Source organism: Phyllopteryx taeniolatus, chromosome 5, assembly GCF_024500385.1.
Source record: "Phyllopteryx taeniolatus isolate TA_2022b chromosome 5, UOR_Ptae_1.2, whole genome shotgun sequence".
Taxonomy (NCBI): domain Eukaryota; kingdom Metazoa; phylum Chordata; class Actinopteri; order Syngnathiformes; family Syngnathidae; genus Phyllopteryx; species Phyllopteryx taeniolatus.
In genome coordinates, this window is record NC_084506.1 from 11,808,304 (window position 1) to 11,833,223 (window position 24,920).

Sequence of the window (24,920 nt, forward strand, 5' to 3'; positions counted from 1 at the left end):
TTGGCTCCCCTCCCGTGACCTCCCGCTCCAAACAGAATCCCGTAAACTCACTCCGCGCTTTATTGGTCCCTTTCCGATTACTAAAATCATCAATCCCACATCACTTCAATGGAAGCTCCCACAATCCTTCAAGATCCACCCAACATTCCACGTGTCCCTGCTTAAAGCTATCTCCACCAGTACTCCGGCCGTACACCGGGGGGGAGGGGTGTACTGTCATGATCTGTGCCCTGCAGTTCCTCCTTTGAAGCTTAGGTGGCGCTTTGAGCCTTGCCTCTCTCTCTCGCCATCCCTCTGCCCAGCAAACAGCCTCACCTTGGCCGTGCACCTGTCTTCAATCACCACTCATCATTGCCTGCATATAAATTATTGAATTATTTAACAATGTACTCACATTATTTCTTGATAAATGCTCATCCACAAATCCATCAAAGTCCTCATCGCCTGTATCCGAAATGAACAGCTGGGCAAGTTCTCCATCAAACACGGCAGGGTCCCTCTCAGTCTCGTTGCCGTGCGGCTCCTCAGAAATGATGCCGGCTTTTATGAAAGCTCGAACAGTGCAAGCAGACACGTTAGCCCAAGCATCCACAATCCATTCACAAACTGTGGCGTAACTCGCACGGTGCTGCCTCCAAGTCTTAGTAAAGCTGTGTTTGCCATCTGTCATCCATCGCTCACACGCCGCTCGCAAATTCACTTAGAACGCCCTGTTTACACCGATGTCCAGCAGTTGGAGTTCCTTCGTTAAGCCTCCCGGACTGATGGCAAGCTCCAAGGTATTCCACTCAGTCGAATGGTGACTGTAGAGACTCTTCTCCCGGCTGTTCTATGCTCATTAATCCATTGCTCGAGTTGGTCTTCCAACTCGGGCCACCTCGCCTTGTTTCTGCGGAAACTCAGCTTCGTCTTCTTGACTTGGCGAAGCTCGTTTTCCTGCTTCCTCCACTTGCGAACCATGGATTCGTTGATCTTGAATTCTCTCGCGGCTGCTCGATTCCCATGTTCCCCCGCGTAACTGATAGCTTGGAGTGTAAACTGTGCTTCGTAAGCGTGTCTCTTTGTAGGTGCCATTTTCGGGGCTCCTTAGCCAAACCGATGCACATACCGGAACTATATACCTACTGGGGGCGTGTCTTTAGCGTCCTCTCTCACGAGCACCCTTCCCCCTTTACGTCCGCATGCTGTCCTCAGTCAAGTCCGCCTCCCTCTGTATAAGCAGCGTGTCGGCAGGAAATGCTCCCAGTCAGTCAAGCGGAGTGCTCATTAAAGTCACACAACAACATTTACACTGTTGGTGTAACTCGGTGCACACATAAGGTGCGCCGCATTATAAGGCGCCCCGTCCATTTTGGAGAAATTTAAGACTTTTAAGGGTGCCTTATGGTCGTGAAAATACAGTAAATTAGCTGCTTATTTAATAGTCCATAAAAAGTTGAAAATACAATTAATCTTTTTGAGGATAGCATTAGTCTGCATGAACAATTATCAACCCCTCTCCAACTATTATCCATTTTTTGAGCCGCTTCTCCTCACTAGGGCGTGCTGGAGCCTATCCCAGCTGTCATCGGGCAGGAGGCAGGGTACACCCTGAACTGGTTGCCAGCCAATCACAGGGCACATACAAACAAACAACCAGTCACACTCACAGTCACAGTCACACCTATGGGCAATTTAGAGACTCCAATTAATGCATGTTTTTGGGATGTGGGAAGAAACCGGAGTGCCCGGAGAAAACCCACACAGGCAAGGGGAGAACATGCAAACTCCACACAGGGGGGGCCGGCGATTGAACCCGGTTCCTCAGAACTGTGAGGCTGACGCTCTAACCAGTCCATCACCGTGCCACACTCTCCAACTATTAGTAAGCATTAAATTACCTTGTAGGCTAAATCTCACAAAGTGACTCAGCTTTTTCCTCTCATAGGGTCTTCGCCACAGCGAGTCACTTGCATGATTTGTTTGTCTGATGTAACCCAACCATTTTTATCCGGGTTTTAATACACCCATGTCCCAATTAACTTCATAAAAACGTTTTAAATTAACTTCACAAACCAACTAAACAAAACTATGCACATTTGCACATGAAATTACTAAACAAACAAATACATGATATGAGACGTGTAAAGACATTGTTTCTCATAAAGTCTCACTCACTGAATTAGATGTGTGCCCTGCCGCACTGATCTTTTTTTCTCTCTCAACTTCATGCATGTCATGTCACGCGAGTCACAGCACTTCTAGTTCTAGGGTGCTTGTGTCAAAAATAAAACCATTAAGTTTCCAAAATACAGTCTATATGTATATCCATCCATTTTCTGAGCCGCTTCTCCTCACTAGGGTCGCGGGCGTGCTGGAGCCTATCCCAGCTGTCATCGGGCAGGAGGCGGGGTACACCCTGAACTGGTTGCCAGCCAATTGCAGGGAACGTAGGAACAAACAACCATTCGCACTCACAGTCATGCCAACGGGCAATTTAGAGTCTCCAATTAATGCATGTTTTTGGGATGTGGGAGGAAACCGGAGTGCCCGGAGAAAACCCACGCAGGCACGGGGAGAACATGCAAACTCCACACAGGCGGGGCCGGGGATTGAACCCGGGTCCTCAGAACTGTGAGGCTGACGCTCTAACCAGTCAGCCACCGTGCCGCCTCTATATGTATAAATTAACTAAAACTTGCCTGACAGGCAGAACAATGACGGGCCGGTTCTGGCCCACGGGTTGAATGTTTGACATCCGAGTTTTACCTTCATGCCTGCTCAGAAACAAACACGATATTATACTTCAAGAAAAGAGACTTAATTGGATTACTGTTATCATCACGCCACGGACAAATTTCTGAATTATGAATTTAAAAATTGTTGAACCCAGGGACAGCACAAACTGGTAAAATATGGCCCTAATAACTGCACTCTTTTCTTTATTTCAGTTTAAAATAATTTGTTATTAGAGTGAACCCAAACTGATGTTTTTTAATTTTCAGGCAAAATGATCGGTAAACAGGAAGAAAAGGGCTTCACTCTGTTCTAATGTAAATCTTTCCTTTCCAGCTATTCTTAATGTCTTAAATAAATTTGTATTGTCTTTGTTCAATCGAGAATTGATAGCGCTTTCTAACATTTCACATTTCATCACGATATCTGAACTAATAAGAAAGATGTGGAAATTTTTCTACCAGAGAGTCGAGGTTTCGGTCACAAGTTTTCTAAATGATTAACAGTGATGTCTGAGCAGAAAATTGTGGCAAATTTTCGACATAAATGGCATAATATCCTAAATGTTTATCTGATTTTTACAAACTGGGACTCCTCTATCCAATGATATCGATCTTATCTATTGTGATCTAAAGAAAATGTCAGTGACATAGCTACATTAACAATCACAGTTTATTTCAACATTCAAAGCAAAGGAATATATACTTAGACCAAATGACTGCACGTGTGTTGCTCCATATTGGAGAAGCTGAGATGGAGGCAACGGAGGGCGGTGCGTGACGTCACAGGTCAGCTGACGGGTTTGTTTCGCTTGGCTTTCGGAACTCGTCATGATAAAAACACAGAGGGGGGAAGCGAGCACGTCGAAGCGCATCGGGTAACGTCAACAGCTCCTCGCTGCCCTTACAACAAAGCTCCACGCGTCGTTTGTCACGGACGCTGTCGTCAACAGCGGCCTATTTGTTTGCTAACGCCGCCGTTTACCTCCGTTGTCGACTTGGACGACGACGACTTTGACGCAGTATGCCTTCAGAGAAATCCTTCAAACAAAGAAGGACCTTCGGTAGGTGTTTTCTTTTCGGCCCTCTTCGTTTTGTGCCTCTTGTGTATGTTTGTAGCCGTATAAATGCGCGAGTGTTAGCTTTCATTTTGTGCAGTGAAACTGCGGCAAAAACAACACGGAGCAGTTTGGGAGGTTTCTTGACTGCGTTGCCACTCTTTTCTTTTTTTTTTTTGTAAAACGTACGAGCCATTTGACAAGTACAAAGGCCGTTTGAGTCTAGAAGAGTGCGGTGGGCCGAGTCTTCCATGACTCTGTGTTTGTGGGAGCGCAACAAAAAAAGTGGTGTCCAAACGGGGCGCAGGATTGGGGGATGGGACAGTTTGAGGAGGGGCGAGAATTGTCCGTCAACAACAACAAAAAACATATTTAAAACACATAATTACAGTTCCCATTGCTATTTCGACGGCCTATAGCTCTCGAAAGTGTGCTTTATGTACTTGGCAGTGTCCACTTCACGCTCTTTGGTGGTAATGTAATGACTCGGGTTTGGAAGTCACGTTTATTGCTCTGTTTCCGTAGGAAAGCACGTGAGGGGGTTGGAGCAGCAACATGGGCTCTCATGGCCACCTGGTCAACGTGCTCGGCGCAGTGTTGTTTACAACACTGTCACAACTATCCCCAAGTGCTATTTCCAATCCAGCATTCGAGAATCACTCGTATTGTGTTTATTGCTGTGTCCAAAATCCAAATTACGTGTTGTTTTCTTTTAGTACATTGAATCCCGTTTCGGCATTCACAAATTTGATCATATATATATATATTCCTGGGTGGGGGACTTTAATTCATTGGAATTTTATACCTCTTATCATTACTAGGATTTTATGGGTGCTAGATCATGTCCCAGCTCTGTTGTTCTCTCCCAAACTCACGGATTTGCTGTTTTTGTGCTCAGGCCACATAAATAAAACTATTACTTTGGTGGCATCTTGGTGCCAAGGAACTATGGAACAGTGAATTGAGGCGCTTACATTTTTTTGTACCTTGCCACCGTTTTGTGGCATCTGTGTGCCAAGGAGCTGCGTTGGAGTGAGTTGATGAGTTATATTTACAGCTGTACAAAAGTAGTGCTTTGCCACCATCATGTGGCATCAATAGGCAATTATAAATCTTCAATTTCCTGCATATTTTGGGTATTCGTGGCAGGGCTCGGTCTCTGTTATCCACATGTATTTTTAACTACACAACAATGGAAAAAAGGTTGACATAACTTTGATCTGGGAATAGAACAGATTATTACTTTTTTTGTTTTTAGTTTTAATCTAGGGCAGTACAAACAACTTCCAGCAGCTTTTAAACAGCCTGTTAGTGGCACGTCAGATGGAAGCAAAGCAAAAACAAAAGCCGTTATAGGTGTTTTTACAGCATATTAATTCCATTGTTGAATCTGTTAATGTTTCACTTGTCTGCATTCTAAAAAGAAGACAAACTCGATGTTGCACTTATAAAAAAAAGATCACATTTAAGATGCTGGTTTCAGTTCCTGATTGACCATCAGTTCCTCAGCTCAATTTAAAAAGGTAATTACATCTTTTGAAAAGGAAAAGAAAAAAACTCAACTCAACTTTGTGTCCGGCCCCTTCTGGTTGGAAAATAAAAAATAAAATATATATATATACGTTTTCTCTGGGCTCTCCGGTTTCCTCCCACATCCCAAAAACATGCATGGTAGGTTAATTGAACACTCTAAATTGCCCGTAGGTGTGAATGTGAGTGCGGACCAGTTCAGGGTGTACACCGCCTCCTGCCCGTTGATAGCTGGGATAGGCTCCATCACTCCTGCGATCCTTGTGAGGATAAGTGGCTCAGAAAATGGATATATATATATATATATATATATATATATATATATATATTGTTACCAAATATGATTCATTGCTTAAAAGGGATAAGTTATCCCTATCACAATTTCCATTATTATGATGACAAGAAATGAAGACAAGAAGTGTAATGGAAAACAACCATCCCTACCCGCACCCCACCAGACACGTGCCAGCTCTCAGGTCCTGGGCTTCCTTCTTGTCTGTCTCTTAAGTGTCCACTGAAAAGTGATGACTCAGATGTGTCATGAGAGACAAACAACACCAACAGAGCTTCCCTGTTCCTGTGCAGTGTTCTTAACCTAATTGGGATGTTATCACAGGACATTGTCCTACATTTCCCAGAAGGGTAAACAGAGCTTCAGCATGAAAATTAGATTTAAACATTTAGTTTACTGTCACAACAGTGGATGGCTGTAAATCAACAGATTGCATAAACTCGGGCTGTCTGACATGTTTGTTTTTATATGATCTCTTTCGATGTAATCTAACAAATAAGATACAACTTTTGAAAATCATTTACAGGTTGATTATATTTGTACGAAACGTTGTATCAACATTGGTCACCATTGTTTGTTTGCGTCGCAGTGCATTCTTGGTAGACACGTCAAAAGGGGGTTTTGCCCTGTTTCCCTGGTATTGTTAGCATTAGCTACAGTAGCAGCCGCGGCAGTGATGAACGCTGTTCAAACTTTTCAGTTTGAAACAGCGTTTGATGAAAGACACGAGGAGAGACAGGAATTAACCAGCAATGAAAATGGAGATGAGAATGAAGATGACGATCGTGAAGAAGCTCGAGTTAGTCATTTTCGGGTGGAATCTTGGCTGCTGCCAACTGAGAAAGCGACTTTGTTTAGTATAAAGAGCTCCGTTCAAGTATTGATGTAAAACACAATTTCCGGTGCTTTATGCTGTATATGGCTTGAGTCGGCGCTGCAGTGCTAATAAAACCAGGACATGTATTTTCAACGTGAGGAAAAGCTTCTGTTTATTTAGCTGTAAGCTGTCTGCGGCAGCCTTTAGCTCTGTAGCTCTGCAGAGGGCACCAATGTTTTTTTCTTGAAACTTTATTGCAATGGATGATGGTTTACAATACAAGTGTGCAATACACATTCAAACATTTAATATAAAAGAGGACAGCGATGTATGACGGCAAACAGCAACCATTATACGTCATCCATGCCAGAATGCTTTGCGCACACAAAAATGTTTTCCACAAACAAACTATTTTTAAAAGAATAATTTATAAATATGTAACTGTATTTCAAAAGTAGAGGTCATTGGTTGTCTTTTAAGAAGTATATGTCATTACGAAAAGGGTTCCCTTTAATCTGCCATTAAGAACAAACTTAATGAACCAGAAAAAAACAAGAAGCTCCTCAACATTTTGCCACACAATGGGGGTGTCATTTGTATTGGTATGATATCATCATAAGCTTTGTGGTCTGTTCACCTTCCGTTGACCCAAAAAATATTTGCAAAGTAGTCTGTTTTTTGTATGCAAACACATTTACAAATATCAAATACTTCACACTGCAGTGTTTAAAAACTTGACTTAAGAGCTGTCTATGAAGTCATGTATTTTTTGGTTTATTTACCGAACCTTATCCGGGTAAAGTATTTGCAATGCCAACCTGGCTGCAGACAGCAGAGTAAAACAAGGCAAAATAGAAGCACATACAGGTACAAACTGTACAATGTGATATAGTAAGTAGTTAAATATTACATTACATCATACGGCAGTGAATAAAAGGTCCATACAAGGCATCTAAGCGGATGGGATGTTCTCTAAAGCTGGAGAACTTGCAACATGAAGAGAAATGTTATCGCCTGACATTAGAAAAAATTGTCTTTTTAAATAAATGCATACAGAAATAAAATCTTGCAGATGACTATAGATGTGATTGTATTGTTCTCAAATTTGTAGTGGAACTGTGTAAGGCTTATGTGCCTATTTCATTTTCCATCTGATAAATCACATCTATGGTCCTCTGCTATTTAGGTATGTCATCTCAATAAAATAGAATAAGGGGATTTTTAATCAACTGCTATACAGCAGGAGAACACACATTTGAACTTAAAAGATTTCTCAAACCGATGAATTTATCATTTTAAAAAGTCGGCAACTACTCAAACTGATGAATTTATAATTTTAAAAAGTCTGCAATTACATTACTATGCTATGATCATGGAGATCATTTTGCTCATGCAAAAACTACATGAACTGTCTTTTCACAATTTCTGACCTCATTTGTTTTTTTATCTACTAATTTCCACCTGCTAAATTACCATGTGTTTTTGTGTCCCCGCAGATCAGAGAGTAGAAGATGTCCGACTGATCCGGGAGCAGCACCCTAACAAGATACCCGTGAGTGTTCTTACTTCAGGGTTTCTTCACCTCTGTGCCCCGAGCTATCAAGCATGTTGACACATAACTTTCATGTCTGATCCAGGCACATGACCAGCATGAGTGAGCAATAGGGGTGTCAAGTTTTATTTTTAGAAAGGTGCATCGGAAAGAAACTCAATGCAGCCCTGCTTACCCCTTTGGGTTTGATGTTTTAGGCAGTGCAGTATCATTGTTTGCGATTCATTTTCATTTCATTGTGTTCATGGGTTTTATTTTTTTCCTGCAAAAAAGTGAATGTTCATTAAGAATGCCATTCATTAGGCATATAAACCGATGCAATGATTCATGTCCTTGTTGCCTTGGAGTTAATATTAGTACAAACCCCAATTCCAATGAAGTTGAGATGTTGCGTAAAACATAAATAAGAACAGAATACCGTTTGGAACATTCCACAGGTTAATTGGAAACAGGTGAGTGTCATGGTTGGGTATAAAAGGAGCATTCCCGTAAGGCTCCATTGTTCACAAGCAAGGATGGGACGAGATACACTTTGTGAACGACTGCATGAGCAAATAGTCCAACGGTTTAAAAACGTTTCTCAGTGTACAATTGCAAGGAATTTATGGATTTCATCATCTACGATCCATAATATCATCAAGAAATTCATAGAATCTTGAGAAAGGTCTGCATGTAAGCGGCAAAGTCAAAAACCAACATGTAGTGCCTTTGACCTTTGATCCCTCAGGTGGCACTGTGTTAAAAACTAGCATCATTGTGAAAGGATATTGCCACATGGGCTCAGGAACATGTCAGAAAACCATTGTCGGTTAAAATAGTTAGTCACATCTACAAATGAAAGTTAAAATTCTGCCATGCAAAGTGAAAGCCATATGTCGAAAACACCGAGGAACGCTGCCGGCTTCTCTGGGCCCAAATTCAACTGAGATGGACTGAAGCAAAGTAGAAAGGTGTGCGGTGGTTTGACGAGTCCACATCTAATTGTCTTTGGAAATCCAATACCAAATAGAGTACCTCATTAAGTGGTTACATCCAAATGTTGAACTAGAACAGATAGAGTCCAATAGCATCAAACATTCAGACCTCCCATTTATCAGCACTCAAACGCCACAATTGTTTTAAGAATCCTATTATTGCAGCCACTTTATCAGCTTGGTGGAAAAGTCTAGAAGCATATTTTTATTCCTTACACTACATATTTTGCACATTGGGGACATTCACATCTCATTCAGGGCCCCTTGGGACATGATGATGCGGACGCTGGGCTGGGTCCTGGCACATCTGTGCTAGTCTCCAGTCAGGTCGCTCCCCTTCTCTGCCTGGCCGGTCCTCCAGTTTTAATGGATAATACACCCATCAGTGGATGGAGGGCAGTTTCGCGGTGGGGAGGACCCTCTGCTAGGTGTTCTTCCACTATAGCCTGTTCCCTGGCCCATCTTGCCTTTGCCCGGCTGATTTTTAATGTACCACATACATTCACACATCCTTTGGGAAGCTGGGTGGGGAAGCTGATGGGATGCGGTTCATAACTGCCCCGTGTCCGTCTCCCCTCACCCCCACCAGTCACCCCAATTTTAATGCACAACACCCCACCACACATGATCACGGTTCAGGGACAATGGTTACCAGTTGGGGACCTGTTAACCATAGTAATAATGCTGAAAAGTACTTTACATACAGCTTTTGGAGAAACATATGCTGCCATCCAAGAAATTTCTTTTTCAGAGACGTCCCTACTAATTTCAGCAAAACAATGCCAAGCCATTGTAGTAAAAGAGTGTGAGTAGCTACTAGACTGGCCTGCCAGTAGTCCCGACCTGTCTCCCATTGAAAATGTATCGGGGATTATGAAGCAGAAAATACAACGGCGACCCCGGACTGTTGAGCAACTGAAGTTGTACATCAAGCAAGTAGGTGTAAATAATTCCACCTACCAAGTAGGGGTGGGTCATATATATCACCTTCGATATACTTGTGAACGTTGTTTTAACGATGTGCAATTTTACATTATAGAGTATTCATACTTTCTCAAAAAGAAAAACAACAAACAACAATGGCATAGGAGGAAGAGAGAAAGGAGGAAGCGTGTGAAAGTCCTCCAAATCAGCGGACATGATTCAGTCATATGACTCAGTGGCAAGCAAAACGAACGCTTGCTCTCAAACTAGTGGGCCGACTCCAAGCAACCTTCTCAGGAGTTTAGCAGCTTACATGTGGGTGAATGGTGGTTATGGACCTCAATGGAACACACAGTTTTTTTGTTGGCCAACAGGAAAATGACACAGGCCACTCGATGTACGTGCTGGCCAAATGTTTAAAAGTGAAAAAAAGTGAATGGAGAATGGACGGAGCTGTTTCTATCGTATATTCACTGGAAGATTTATTCATTTTGAATAACGTTTACAAATTAAACTGTTTGTCAAAGTCATCTCGACTGCTGGTGAGGCTAATGGGAGAGCCAGCTCGCATAGCCCTATGGCTGCACTGTAAGTACTATAAATATCTCACTATCCCGTCACCGATCACCCACTGCTTTACTTTTTAAACAATATTACCGATACCAGCTGCTAAACTTGTGACCGGGAATACAAAATTATTCCGTGGTCATGATGTCACATATTGTCAAACTGTATTGGAATACATTTCTAAAGTAACCCTTCCAGCCACGAGTATAAGGAATATGTAAACTTTGTTGATGTTGATTTTACAAGCATGACCGTGGTAAAGCGGCACGGTGGACGACTGGTTAGAGCGTCTGCTTCACAGTTCTGAGGACCAGGTTTCAATCCCCGGCCCCGCCTGTGTGGAGTTTGCATGTTCTCCCCGTGCCTGCGTGGGTTTTCTCCGGGCACTCCGGTTTCCTCCCACATCCCAAAAACATGCATGGTAGGTTAATTGACAACGCTAAATTGCCCGTAGGTGTGAATGTGAGTGTGAATGGTTGTTCCTATGTGCCCTGCGATTGGCTGGCGACCAGTTCAGGGTGTACCCCGCCTCCTGCCCGATGACAGCTGGGATAGGCTCCAGCACGCCTGCGACCCTAGTGAGGAGAAGCATCCATCATCCATTTTCCGTACCGCTTATCCTCACTAGCGTCACAGGGGTGCTTGAGCCTATCCCAGCTGACTTTGGACGAGAGGTGGGGTCAGCCAATTGCAGGGCACATGTAAACATACCATTCACATCCACATCCACACCTATGGACAATTTAAAGTTTTCATTCAACCTAACATGCATCTTTTTGGGATGTGGGAGGAAACCGGAGTACGCGGAGAAAACCCACACAGGCACAGACAGAACATGCAAACTCCACACAGGTGGGGCCTATTTGAACCCGGGTCCCCAGAACTGTGAGGCAGATATGCTAACCAGTCACCACACCGTGCTGCCTCCCCACCGTGCTGCCTCCCTCACATTGCAACTTAAAAAAATGTTCCTCATTGCGAATCAGCTGCTATATACTAGGGCTGGGCAGTTATGAAAATAATAATAATCACAATTACCGTATTTTCCGCATCATAAGGCGCACCGGATTGTAAGGCGCAGTCTCAATTACGGGGTCTATTTCTGTACTTAAGCCATACATAAGGCACACCGTATTATTCGGCGCATGCTAAAACAAGGTAACGGAAGCAAAACAGTGAGTTTGGTTGAACTTTATTCTACTACGTGTTTAAAAATCCACTCACATTATTTTTTGATCAATCTTTTGTCACAAATCCATCGAAGTCCTCATCTTCTGTATCTGAATTGAACAGCTGGGCAATTTCGCCATCAAACATGCCAGGTTCCCGCTCGTACTCGCCGGCTGGCTGTTCAGCAATGATGCCGGCTTTTGCGAAAGCTCGGACAACCGTCAAAGCAGATACCTTAGTCCAGGCATCCACAATCCAGTCACACATCGTGGTGTAACTCGCCCGGCGCTGCCACCCAGTCTTAGTAAAGGTGTGTTCGCCGTTTCTCATCCATCGCTCCCACGCTGCTCGCAACGTCACTTTGAACGCCCTGTTTACACCAATGTCCAGCGGTTGGAGTTCGCTGGCAGTTGCTGCGCCACAGTAGTCCTTGCGCGGATGGAGAGATGGCCCCTTTTCATAAAACGAAAGCACCAAGACGGACCTCATTGAAAGTGTTCGATCTTCATGTCTTGTGCTGTCGTTATTGCCTTCAGTCGAATGGTGACTGTAGAGACGCTTCTCCCGGCAGTTCTTGTGCTTTATTTTGAATTCTCTCGCGGCTGCTCTATTCCCATTTACAACCGCGTAACCTGTAATTTGAATTGTGCCTCGTAAGCATGTGTCTTCGCTGATGCCATTTTTGGGGGTCCTTAGCCAAACAAATGTTGTTTTGCAGCATACCGGTAGTACAGTATACCTACCTGAGGCGTGGCGGAGGTAAGCGTACGTATTATACGTAGCTTTACGTAATGATCTCGAATTGGTTTATCGCTCCCAGCGTACGTAGTGTACGTATTACGTCCCTATGTCGGTGGGAAACGGTCCGACAGTCAATCAAGCGGAGCGCTTACCAATGTCGCATAACATCACAGATTTTGGAACTCCGTGCACACATAAGGCGCACCGGGTTAAAAGGCGCACTGTCGATTTTTGAGAAATTAAAGGCTTTTAAGTGTGCCTTATAGTGCGGAAAATAGGGTATCTAATATTGAATAAACACGATTATTTTTTCAAAACTACCAAAACTCAACTTTAAGTATAACTTAAAAGAACAACCAGAAAATAAATTGCTAACAAGTAACATAATCATATATTTCAATAATACCCATTAAAAAAAAAAACAATACCTGCTGTTTCTGCTGTGTGCGCCTTAGCCTCTTAGGTGTAGTGTTGTGCAAGCATGGAGATAATGGAAGAAGATATGCTTTGAATATTGTTATATTACCTGTCTGTATGTATTACTTCAATGTTCGTGCGCGAATATTCGTTATTTGAAGGTAAATTACTCTCGTGAACTCTAATGCAGATTTTTGCAAGCCAGTCAATTCGGTTTTCTATTGAGTGCTAGCATTAATCTGGCAATGTTTCTTAAAAAACAGTCTTTTATTAAAATATACAACGTGTGTAATTCTTTTTGTTGTGTGTTTAGCTTTAAAATAAACCCCAACTGGGGTGTCAAAACAGTTTAAAGCGTGCTCAGGGAAGGAAGAATAACATGCGTCACAAAGTGCACTCAGGGTGCCTTTACCACACAGGAACTTGGATACACATACCATGCCGTTCAACACAATCCCTTTTCTTTGTTTTTATGATTGTGAGACCAAACTCAAAATTACATTGGAATTTCAATTTATTGCACAGCCCTACTACATATCAGGTTTATGACCGAGCTCCATTCCTACGGCGGAACCAGAGTTTTTCTTTAGTCCTTCACTAACCTATGTTCACACAGTAGTAAAGCCTTAATTACAGTAATTATTTTAATGAAAAATGCTTCTAGCATAAAACAAAACAATGACAAAACTAAGTATGGTAGCAACTGAACTAATTCTTGTGCTGCATTCGTATAATGCTGCGCAAACTAATTCATTTGCGCTCTTTGTAACCTCGAAACCGGCCGACTGGTTAGCACAACTACCTCACAGATCTGAGGACTGGGGTTCAAATCCCGGCCGCGCCTGTGTGGAGTTTGCATGTTCTCCCGGTGCCTGTGTGGGTTTCCTCCCACATCCCAAAAACATTCATGGTAGGTTAATTGAAGACTCTAAATTGTCCGTAGGTGTGAGTGTGAGTGCGAATGGTTGGTTGTTTCTATGTGCCCTGGAATTGGCTGGCGACCAGCTCAGGGTGTACCCCGCCTCTCTCCTGAAGATAGCTGGCATAGGCTCCATCCAGCATGGTCGCAACCCTAGTGAGGATGAGCGGTACAGAAAATGGATGGATGGGTAACATCGAAACCCTCCCTGTAAGTCAGGTACCTCTTAAACCAAAGATCCCGTATATACTGTTATTTTTTTATAGGTTGTTGTTTGACTTATTGTATACTACATACTCTATGTACTGCCTACTCTAAATACATACTGGGCTTATATTTGAAAACAAAAGGTATGCTGCATAGATGGTTTATGGTTTTATTAGTCATCTTTTGATCTGAAAACCAAATGTCTTCAGTATACAACAAAAACAAAGGACCGGACCTTCCCGTTCCAAGATTTCTTTGAGGGGACTGTTTGTGTAAACTGGATTACGAGCTTGGTCATGTAATGAATGACCTAACTTTAGACTTAACTTTTTGCACTGCTACGGCCAACTTTTTTTCTTTGGTGCACTAGCACAAAAGTTAGGTGCACCCAAACTTTCAACATCGCATTCAATATCGTAGTTTTAAAGGTTCACTTTTTTTTCTTTGTGTTGTTGTTAAATAGCTGCCTTTTTCCTCGTAAATGATTAACTAACAATCTGGTCAACATAAATTCTTTATTTGAAGCACAATTCCACAAGATGGGTAATTTACGGAAAAGTGTTGCTTAAAGTGTTCCGTGTCGGTGCGTTAACATTCTTCATGAAGTCGTCATCCATCGTTCTTTTCATCTTGGCATCAGTGGCTATTTCCACTCTAAATCTGATGGGCCAAGTCCACTCACCTAGGCCTGTGAATTAGGAAGATCACTCTGCAGTAATCTAATAACTAATAACATCTTAAGGGTTTAATGTATCCTTTTATTGTGTATTATTTTATTGTTCCATAACTCTGGTGTAACTTGTCTAAGATTTCTAGCCTTGCTAAAAGCAACAAGCCATTGTTTGTCTTATCCAAGGACATTCCCATGTGAGATGCGACAGCTGGCCGGGTAGCTGGTGGGAATCTTTTCTTATGGAAAGTTACTAGAAGAACTCTCTTCAAAAAATATTTTTGACCTGCCTGCTTCTTTCCTCCCTCTCCACACCTCGCTCCCTCTTCTTTCTCTTATTAACAGGCAATATACTTCCAATTAAGTTTGAAGTTGGTTCAGAAAAAGTGCAAAGTAACAACATTAATAACAGCACAGCAAGCACAAGTAGATCAAAGCAATCCATTTTGCATCAAGATTCGTACTGACGATCAAAAGTCTGCAGCATTTCTTTTAACCTGCTTTCTCAACATGTTGAATGGAGTACCAGTGTAGAGTATATAATATGAGCGTACGTGTGCCATAGACACTGTCACGTTTATATTTGAATTGCTTGGCAAATGTTTCGTTTATTGCAAGCTGACAGGAAATGTCCCACAGTAGTTTTTGATCCCAGTTGAAGAAATTGGGTGGGATGGTTGTTTTAAATGGATTTTGTCACTTTGAGGGTTGTATTGTCGTTGTTGCGACTTCATACAAATTCTACATACCAGCTTGTTGGCGTTAGCGGGATGGCCGCGTTCATCTGACTTGAATCGTTGCGGTGGCATTAGGCTTTGGAACTAATTCCTTATATGCCGCTCAACTTTTTGTAATGTTACAGCTACCAGGGTTGGCACTGGGTCATGGAACCTCTTAGCCAAGGTGGGTAAACAGTATAACAATCTCCTAGCCACACTTAGGTGTAGTTAGCCACAACATCACGTGTTTATGTGGCCAAACCTTTAGCCACACTTAGCCAGTCCTTGTCACTGGGAACCAGAGGTGGTTGGTAACGAGTTACATTTACTCCGTTACATTTAATCAAGTCTAATATTTTCCATAAACTGTACTTGTCAGAGAACTTTAAATGCAACGTACTTTTTACTTGAGTATTTATGTGAAGGATCGATACTTTTACTCCGTTACAATGATCGACATGCTTTTCGCTACTTTTATTAATCCATTCTTGCATGTGCGCATCTTTTTTTTTAGACCCCGTCTTTGACTTCTGCATAGGGCGCCCGTTGCGCCAATACAATGTGATCACTAATGTCATCTGACGCCAACTCACCAATCAGACGACACAAGGCAGTCACATGACTGTGTACGCACCTTTGCGAGCCAATCAAAGTAACACATTTTTTGAGTGAGGTGGGGGGGGGGGGGGGGCAGCTGCGTGAGTGTGTTTACTTTACAGACTCCCAAAAAACAGCTTTGTCATGCAGCTCTTAAATTGGTAACATTTGCCCAGTCATATGGTGTCGCACACACAATCACAAAGTCTGGTCAGCAAACAGCTTTCTCATAAAGTAATTTAAGTGAATGAAGCAAATAATGTTTCTGTACTCTGTACTTTAAACCATGAAAGTGGGATTAGTGGCTCATGCATTGATGACAAATGCAGCTAGCTGGGAGAGCTAATGTGAATTGCAGGACACCTTGACCGTTGACACTTGAAACGTATATCGCGGTAATAAATATGCAATGCCTCAATTTGGCGCCAAGCGTCATCGGCATCTTGTCTTCCCCGCTCCACGCATCTGGGAAAGTTCGTGAGTTTAGCCAGCAGCGGCTGGACGGCGGATTGTAGCAGGAAAACTAAACCGTTCACACAGCAAAATGAGCGTGCTCGCTTTAACTTGTATCAGGTAGGGCTTTTGAGTTTTGACGCAGGCATTTTTGCTTCGCCACGTCCTGTTTCAATTAGCCATTGAGAGGTGGAAAACAGGCAATGCTAACCCTGTTGTCCATCTGAAAGCTTGAGGCCTTTTCACACTGCACTTGGCAAAGGGACGCCCTCGACTTTCCCATTCATTGTGTTTGCGTGTGTGTGTGGTGAGTGGGCGCCAACCTGTTTTGACGTGATGCCTAGCGTCGTGTCAATGCAGAGGGCGTCTGACGCTCAGCGTTGTCATCGGATAGAAAAATGTTCTATTCGGGAGAACTGACGCGGTGACGTCCAAAAGCTACTCTAATGGGAGCAGACCTGGCGGAGTGATTTCTGAGTGCTGTTTTGGCAGACTTGTACTGTAAATGGCAAACGGGGAAATGAAGGAAGGCATAATAATTGCGGTGTCCCACTATCCTGAAGTTTGGGCCAATAGAAAAATAATATAGCGAAAACTCCCTTTCAAAGCTCAGCCTGAAATACAACTCGGAAGCGCTCTTCCTGCAACTGCAAAGCTCACGAACGAGTTTAACTCTTGAGATGCTGCCGTGAAATGTGGATGGGATATTCCCATTCCCTTGACAAATGACCGATACATATTGCCAAGTTGCGGATCACTCAGCGGGGAAAGCCTCGCTACTTGCTTTTAGGCTGTTACATCACCACTTCCAAATATGGGATAGCCGCACCCCCGTTGCCGTCGTCGTTGCATGTTGACGCTTTTCACACTGAGCAAGTGCAGTGTGAAAAGCCCTTTAGCTTCCGCTGCGCGAGCAGCTCTCTGTCCCATATTCAAACGCACACAGACACACGGTCCCGCCCTTCACTATTTCTGATTGGTTTGGACCACGATGGGTTTAATGTGTGTCTGCTTTCAAAGTTGCAGAGATTTGTTTGTTTTCCATTGAATGGCTGGGCGCACACTTGCGACCTCAAATTTTTTTTCAGTGCACTTGAGAAAGTTAGTTGCACATGCAGCCAAATTGGTTGCACTCTAGAGCTCAGTCAAGGTACCGCTGTATACTTTACGAACTCCGGGCAATCGTAACCTAGAAACAGTCGTGTGTTGGGACCGCCATAAAGCGAAGCCCCCCTGTATTAATCACATATCTTACTCAGCACTAAACAGATTACAGCATTCAATGTGTTGTTCATTGAAACTGCATTGAGCACTGTGTGCATGTGCCCACTAGGTGATTATTGAGAGGTACAAAGGAGAAAAACAGCTCCCCATCCTGGACAAGACCAAGTTCTTAGTGCCAGACCATGTCAATATGAGTGAACTCATCAAGATCATAAGGTAGGCCTGAAGACCCTTTCCCGCCCTCTCCTTGTGTGTCCGCTTTTCTTCCCTCTGTTCTTTGTCTTCTCTTGACTAACAATGCCTCACATCATGTGCTCCCATGACCAGGAGGCGCCTCCAGCTCAATTCCAACCAGGCTTTCTTCCTGCTGGTCAATGGCCACAGCATGGTGTCGGTGTCAGCTGCCATCTCGGAGGTGTACGAGCGGGAGCGCGACCAAGATGGCTTTCTCTACATGGTGTACGCCTCCCAGGAGACCTTTGGCGCCGGCCCGACTCCCCAGTGATCATCCTTCCTCACCTATTCCCCTTGGCCAGCCATTGAACAATTGTAGTTTTCTTTGCTCTTTTCCGTGTTCTTTCCAGTAATAACGCTGTCTTCTCACCACGGTAGTTTTACTGTACAAACTAAAACACAATACGCTAAACGTAAACGCCAAGTAGAGGTTTTTCTGTTTTGTGGATTCTGACTGCAAAGGGAGATTCACCACAGTCAGAGCCCTCTGTCTTTATCTCATCCTGCCGGCTGTCATGGCAACGGAGCAGTTATTTCTGTCTTGTGGCTAGATGAATCTTAGACTTTCTTCTAATCATCTTTCTGTACATTTCAGCTCGAAATTTTACATAAAAGGGGTACGGCGCCACCGCTTTTTATATATTTATCTTTACATTAGAAACTGAACAGAGCTAACACTGATTTGAAGCTTTATGGAGACAACTGCGAGATTGGTGAAGAATCAACAACAATCATTGAGGAATTGCTTAAGTCGACTCCGTTGAAGAAGTGGATGCAGCCTGCAGGTCCGACGCGGGCGTGCCTTAAAGCAGCATCAAGGGACGACTCCACTGGTTGCAAAAAGATGTTGGATTGTGTAGAGCCATACACTTAAGCTTTGCAATCATGTTTTAAATAATGTCACGTTCAGAGTAAAATCTACTATAAAGCAAAGTGTTCTTTTGCGGGTGTCTACTTTTTCATTGGCAACCTATCGGTCACAATAATGGCATAGTGATGCGCCTTGATGTGCATTAGTTCCATCCTTGGATCTGAATATGGTTATTTCTGCCCCCCCCCCCCCCCACCCCATTACAAAAAGAGGCTATGTCCACTTTTTAAACTGTTTATTATAAATGTATAATACGTGTGATCCTGCTTCAGTTTATCTGCCGTTTACTGCTTGAAGTATTTCAACATTTATATAAGATGCAAGAACTGACTTGAACACAACAATATGGAGCCGTTCTGTTAAGAAAGTTACCAAGTTGTCTTTTGGACACTACTTTGAGCCTGGTTGAGAAACCTGGATGGGTTCATTTCTTTTTCAGTCACAAATAATGTTTTAGTATTGCAAAGAAAAGTGTGTAGCTGCATCAGTTTGTTGACTTTGGACCATAGGGTTGATTTCCTGGTGCTGCTGTTGCGATTCAACACACTGTTGTCAGTGGGAGGCTTCACCTTGACTGCCCTGTGGGTTGCAAAGGGCTGTATATCCTGTCTGTGCACCTGGACCTTGATGCTTTTTATGTTTGTTGAGGTTGAACTGCTTTTTCATTGCGGTGTTTTATCATTTTGATTTGTTAATTTAACTATTTTTCATTGTACAACAAATCTTTTATCTTCCACGTTTTCAGGTTGTGCTATATTGGACAAATCAAAGCCACTGTGTGTTTGTTGCAGAGAGGGTATCATTTGTGCGTCTTCCAGCCCCTCCGTTCCTCACACGTTCACACCGAGCAATAGCCATATGTCTTTATGTTGGTATTTTGTTAACAATAAAATGTTTTAAAAATGATTTGAATTATTTGTGCGATTTAATTTTTTTCTGTCCATTTTTAAGTTTTGAAGACCGTTAATGTGCTATGAAGGTGCAGTGTTCACTGGAATGCTGTGCACAATCAAAAAAATATCATCTGCCACTTTTGCACTATTGCATTTTGTTCAACACAAAAAAATACCTAAATGAATCCAACTGTAATCATCCAAAAATACTTGTTTTGACAGTAAACATCCAACAAAATCATGTCCTGTACCTTTGTTTCTGCACTGGCGGATATTCCACATTTAAGATTTGACTGCATATGTACAGGTGCGTCGCAATAAATTGTGTCAGAGTTCATTGTATTCCAGCATTGCATTCCAAAAGTGAAACTCATATACAGATGGATTCACCACAAGAAAATACTTTTCAGGAGGCCAATTCCAACCTTGTTTCCATATATATATGGTAAAATGTGTGTTTTTTTTAGCTGCAAGTTAAAACCATCAAAATAATAAAATCATAAAAAAGATGTTACTTTGTATTGAATGAGTTTTTTTATGTATTTATTTGAATTACAGAAATACATGGTTTTCTAATTCTAACGTATTATGTCCTTGAATTTATATTAAATGTGTTAGGAGCGCATAGTAGTTAAGGGAGTATAAGTCATAAGATATTATATTAATTAAGATTTGGTGCGGCCAACACAACCTGGAGCTCTCAAGACTGTAGAGAAGATCGTGGACTTCAGGAAGTATCCTTTGCCACAGTTGCCCCTCATGCTGTCCGACTCCTGGGAATTACAGTCTCTCAGGACCTCAAGTGGGAGGAGACCAACATCAACTCCATCCTCAAAAGGGCCCAGCAGAGGGTGTACATGTTCAGTACTTCGTGCGACTTCTGAGCAAGCATGGCCTGCCACAGGACCCGTTGAGGAAGTTTTACACAGCAGTCATCGAATCAGTCCTGTGTTCATCCATCACAGTCTGGTTTGGTGCTGCCACAAAAAAGGACACACTCCGACTGCAACGGACAATCAGGACTGCCAGAAAAATTGTCGGTAGCCCCCTACCCACCCTTGAGGACTTGCACGCTGCCAGAACTAAGACAAGCGCATGCAAAATCCTCTTGGACCCTCCACATCCTGGTCACCATCTCTTCCAGCTCTTTCCCTCAGGTGGGCGCTACCAAACAATGCAAACAAAAACAAAGTGACATTCCAACAGCTTCTTCCCTCTTGCCATTAACTTCCTAAACCGTTAACTTACAATTCCTTTGCAACATGCTGCCAATTTTGTATTGAAATTGTTGTCACATCTCTGTCAGGACACTTCTACATTCTTTGTACACTCACTGTAGTAGTCTCGTTATTTGCATATCTGTTGTTGACCAATACTGACCACTCATGTGCTTAAGAACTACAGTATCTGCACCATTTGCACAATTGTCATTGTTCCAGATTATTGCTCAATTTGTTATTTCAAACCGCTCTAAATTGCTTAAGGACTCTGCGTCATTTGCACAATTGTCATTGTATCAGTATTACCACATTACCGGTAACCTTTCATTGCTCAGTGACTCTTTGTAGTGTTTTTATGTCTCAAAAGTAGTTTTTGTCAAAATGGCTGTCTGTTGTTGTACTGGAGTGGCTCCAACTAGCGGAGACAAATGTTTTGACATAGTTGGCAAATTTTACATGTTTTTGTTTTTACATCTTTGATTTAAAAGAAAGCCTACAATTAACATGCCAAAATAGAAAAATATTTTTGAGACTTATCCCAAGGTTAGGCAAAAAAGTTGAGGGACGGAACACAAAGAGTGAAACCTTAGCTCCTATCGTCAATTTTATTGTTGCTTTTGTTATACATAATACTGGCATAGAAAGGCACTTCTTACAAAAGAGGAAGCAGCATGCATGCTGTGAATCATTTTACCAGGTTGTCTTATGATGCTGGAAAGTTAACACTTCCAGCTGACTTTAAGGCAACAACTAAGCAAAGACATGTAGACCTTCAAATGTGAGCATGCTTTCTACAATATACAAAACCCTTCACTGACTCACAATGTTCACAACGTGACAAAATGTTCAGTAATTGTCATTTTAAATAAAGATGGCACATATTTGTGCTGCGCCCTCCAGGGGTCAACATATTGAGTGGGACAAGCTGTCCTCATGTTAATAATCCTCTGGGTCCTGCCCAGAGACTTACACTATGTTTCACTTTTTCGGAAAGAATCCTGAGCTTTTTCGTGTAAATTACACACAACTGTGTTGTCTCATTAACCTGCATCAACAATACAAGAATCAACAGCAAAGCAGATGTGACAAAATTAGCACTCGTTGAAGAAGAGCTGCAAAGTCCTTGCATACAGGTTTCACTATGATCGTAAAAAGGCAACCTAGAGAAAAAAAACCTCACAGGTCCAGTTCAATGCAGTATTAATCATAGTATCATAAATTTATGTTCCAGACAGGCTGCTCTACACAGAAAACAAGCTTGCAGGAATGTGCTCTGTTACAGATTCGTTCTATCGTGACCAACACTATACAATTTAATTGTAAAATGTGACTTCCCCACCAACCCATGCTATGAAATCTATAATAGTACTGTATTGCGTAATAATAATACAAACTTATTGGCCATTTGAGCCTGTATGGAGATAAGAGGTCAAATAAGGATGAGAAGCAAACAGAAAACGAATCAAACAACACAAAACTAAATATCCCCTAAACTGTCAAATGTACAGAAAAGGCAGATTTTTTTTAATAATAATAATTTTTTGAAATTGGCCTAACTTGAGCATTAAGTGGAAGGACCCACTATTTACTGCGTAGTTGTTCTATGGCAGGGGTGTCAAACTCATTTTTGCCGCGGCCACATTGATGGTACGGTTTCCCTCAGAGGGTCGTTATGACCATGAAACCATATAAATGTTTCATCGCCTGATCATATTATTATGTATACACAACAAAATGATGGATAACTTGTTTTCAAAATCGGATGTCATGGATAATAGTTTGTTCAACTATGGTTGAAAGGGGGTAAAAGGGGCTTGGTAACAAAAAAACAAACAAACAAACAAAAAAAAAGCTGCAGATTTGAACAAGAATCATGGAAATGATTTGCTTTCGTGGGCCACATAAATTGATGTGGCGGACTGGATGTGGCCCCCGGGCCTTGAATTTGATACCTGTGTTCTATGGTCTATAAATGTGATATTCCTGATGTGTCTCCTACAAAGGCTGTAGGAGATGTTGTGAAAAGACCTGATGTTTTACTCTTCTGTTTCCAGCTTCCAGAGGTTTTAATGCCCATTTGTCTGTGATAAATTTTCACTGTTCCACTCAGCTGCTGTCCACTTTGTGTGACGTAACTCCAATGCGAAGATCTAAGAAAAGTCGAGCTATATGGTTAAGCCACTAGCTCAAGTTGAATAGACTGGTGGTGAAGAGGGCTGAACTTGTGGCAGAGGAAAATATTTGAGGATTTCCAAATTCCCTGCAGGCTCGTCAGTCCCCAGAGTCCTTATGGTCAGAGCGCGGAGTGTACTTCAATCGAAAAGTGCCTGTGAAATAAACAGCACAAACAATTGATCACAATCTGGACATTACAGTTCTGACTCAAAGGCACTCACACAACTGATAGAAACTACTGGCTGCACGCTTACACAACACTGCATACACGCTTTTGTTTGCCACATTCCATTACAGACACACACCCAGCTCTTCTAACAAACATATAGTTGCACGATATGTACATGTGCATATATATTACAATTAGTCACGCAAAACAACAGCCGCACAATATATCAACACACACCGAGGCGAAGCTAGGATTGGTCCACGACTGCATGACGTCACGACAGGAAGCAGAGTCTCCACGATAAAGGACGATGGCCGCAGTCACTCGGGGCCATTTCACACGGAGATGTCCGATGTGCGCGTGGAAGACCCCAGCACTGAGCAATTCACCAACCGTTATATCTTGACTCTGTATTTTTGCTTCAAATAAATTCTTAAAACTTTTTATCTGGCCTGATCATTGAAGAATCACCTTAACCAGAATAAAAGAACCGGGTCTTAGAGGTCTGCACGGCCGCCAGGCTAAACCCGGGCTGTGACCTTCTTTCGAAAACCTCTAAGACAACCTTAAATTAACAATACTCCAATACTTGCAGACACCTGCACACAAATTTTAGGGGCAGGTGCTCAAGCCCCCCCCCCCCCCCCCAAAAAAAAACACTCATTGTAAAACATAAAAAAAAAAATATATATATATATAACTACAATATATTTGTGTATTTATTTTTGCTAACACAATCAACACAGTCACTAAAACAACTTAACAAACGAGGTGAAGGGATGCTTTCGGATATAGAAAATCAACACACCCCTGTTCAAATGGCAGGTTGGTATACAAAATTAAGATCAAGATAAATCATATACATTTTTACACTGTTAACCTGTTTTTTCTGTTTTTGTTCACTATAACAACCTTGGTGGGAGCATATGTAAAATTCTCCGAAGGACCTAAATAAATGCCCCCCCCCCCCCGTTGCAGTAAAAAGGGGACTTTTTTCATCCAAGGCTGATGCTTGGGCACCACTTGGGGTCTAAGTGTGCACGTGCCTAAATACTCATATACTGAAACACCAATTGAAATCCGTCCATCCATTTTCTATAGTGCTCGTCTTCGCTGGGGTCACGGGAGAGTTGGAGCCTATCCCAGCTGACTTTGGGCGAGTGGTTGGTGTGGTTTAACCTTTGGTAATTTTCATTCAGCGGTAAAATCTAAATATCGAGGTGTCCCGATCCGATCTTTCGATCTCAGATTTTACCTCTCTTATACAAGCAGTACATTCCATGCGCCGCTCCGGCACATCCAGCAGCGGCCCAGAGGACATGTAAAGCACACGTGATCACAACAACAGGCTGCTAAGGTGCCAACATAGTCGCAAGGGGTAAGAGTGAATGTTGCTTGCTTCAAGTCGTTTATTGACACTCCAGTTGAAGTTTACTAAAAAACTGAACAGACATAACAGAAGAATTTCACCCATTGAATGTTCAATTACATCACAGACTTGGTTTCTTTCTTGGTTTTTGTTCACAAAATCCGCTCGCTCAAAGCTAACACACAATGAACGAAAAACACCATTGACAAGCTAACACAAATTAGCATCAAACTTGTTGCTCATCTCTCAAAATAATGAATATTGATGCACAAATGCTTCAAACTGTGAAAAACGAGTTATATTATAAATATTTGATTGTGACTTCTCCTTTCTTTGTTACTGCAAGTCTATCCCATTGCATGTGCCACACTGCACAGCAGTTACTTTATGTAGCCCATTGGTTAATAATAAATACCTACTGTTGCTGATTATTGTTCTCTGAGT

General features: G+C 42.4%; 2 protein-coding genes across 7 annotated transcripts in view; one reads left to right on the forward strand and one right to left on the reverse strand.

The window, feature by feature from the left end:
- The first annotated feature begins 3,514 nt into the window (after positions 1 to 3,514).
- On the forward strand, positions 3,515 to 19,556 carry map1lc3b (microtubule-associated protein 1 light chain 3 beta). Its single transcript, XM_061772714.1, has 4 exons — positions 3,515 to 3,778; positions 7,908 to 7,963; positions 17,655 to 17,761; positions 17,873 to 19,556. Exons 1-4 carry the CDS (start codon positions 3,739 to 3,741, stop codon positions 18,048 to 18,050), a joined length of 381 nt encoding a protein of 126 aa, XP_061628698.1. The 5' UTR covers positions 3,515 to 3,738; the 3' UTR covers positions 18,051 to 19,556.
- Positions 19,557 to 21,354: 1,798 nt separating this feature from the next.
- zcchc14 (zinc finger, CCHC domain containing 14) overlaps positions 21,355 to 24,920 on the reverse strand; it is a 38,095-nt gene continuing 34,529 nt past the window's right edge. For all 6 annotated transcript variants that reach the window (XM_061772708.1, XM_061772713.1, XM_061772711.1 and 3 more), the window contains one exon: positions 21,355 to 23,090. In XM_061772708.1, coding sequence (XP_061628692.1) covers positions 23,035 to 23,090 — 56 coding nt within the window. In that variant the 3' untranslated portion in view covers positions 21,355 to 23,034. The remainder of the gene's footprint in view (positions 23,091 to 24,920) is intronic.

Bases quoted from the DNA above. Each gene is read 5' to 3' on its own strand.
- map1lc3b (XM_061772714.1), top strand. From the start codon at position 3,739: ATGCCTTCAGAGAAATCCTTCAAACAAAGAAGGACCTTCG. The intron at 7,964-17,654 runs GTGAGTGTTCTT...TGTGCCCACTAG, and splicing joins AGCACCCTAACAAGATACCC to GTGATTATTGAGAGGTACAA. The intron at 17,762-17,872 runs GTAGGCCTGAAG...TCCCATGACCAG, and splicing joins GAACTCATCAAGATCATAAG to GAGGCGCCTCCAGCTCAATT.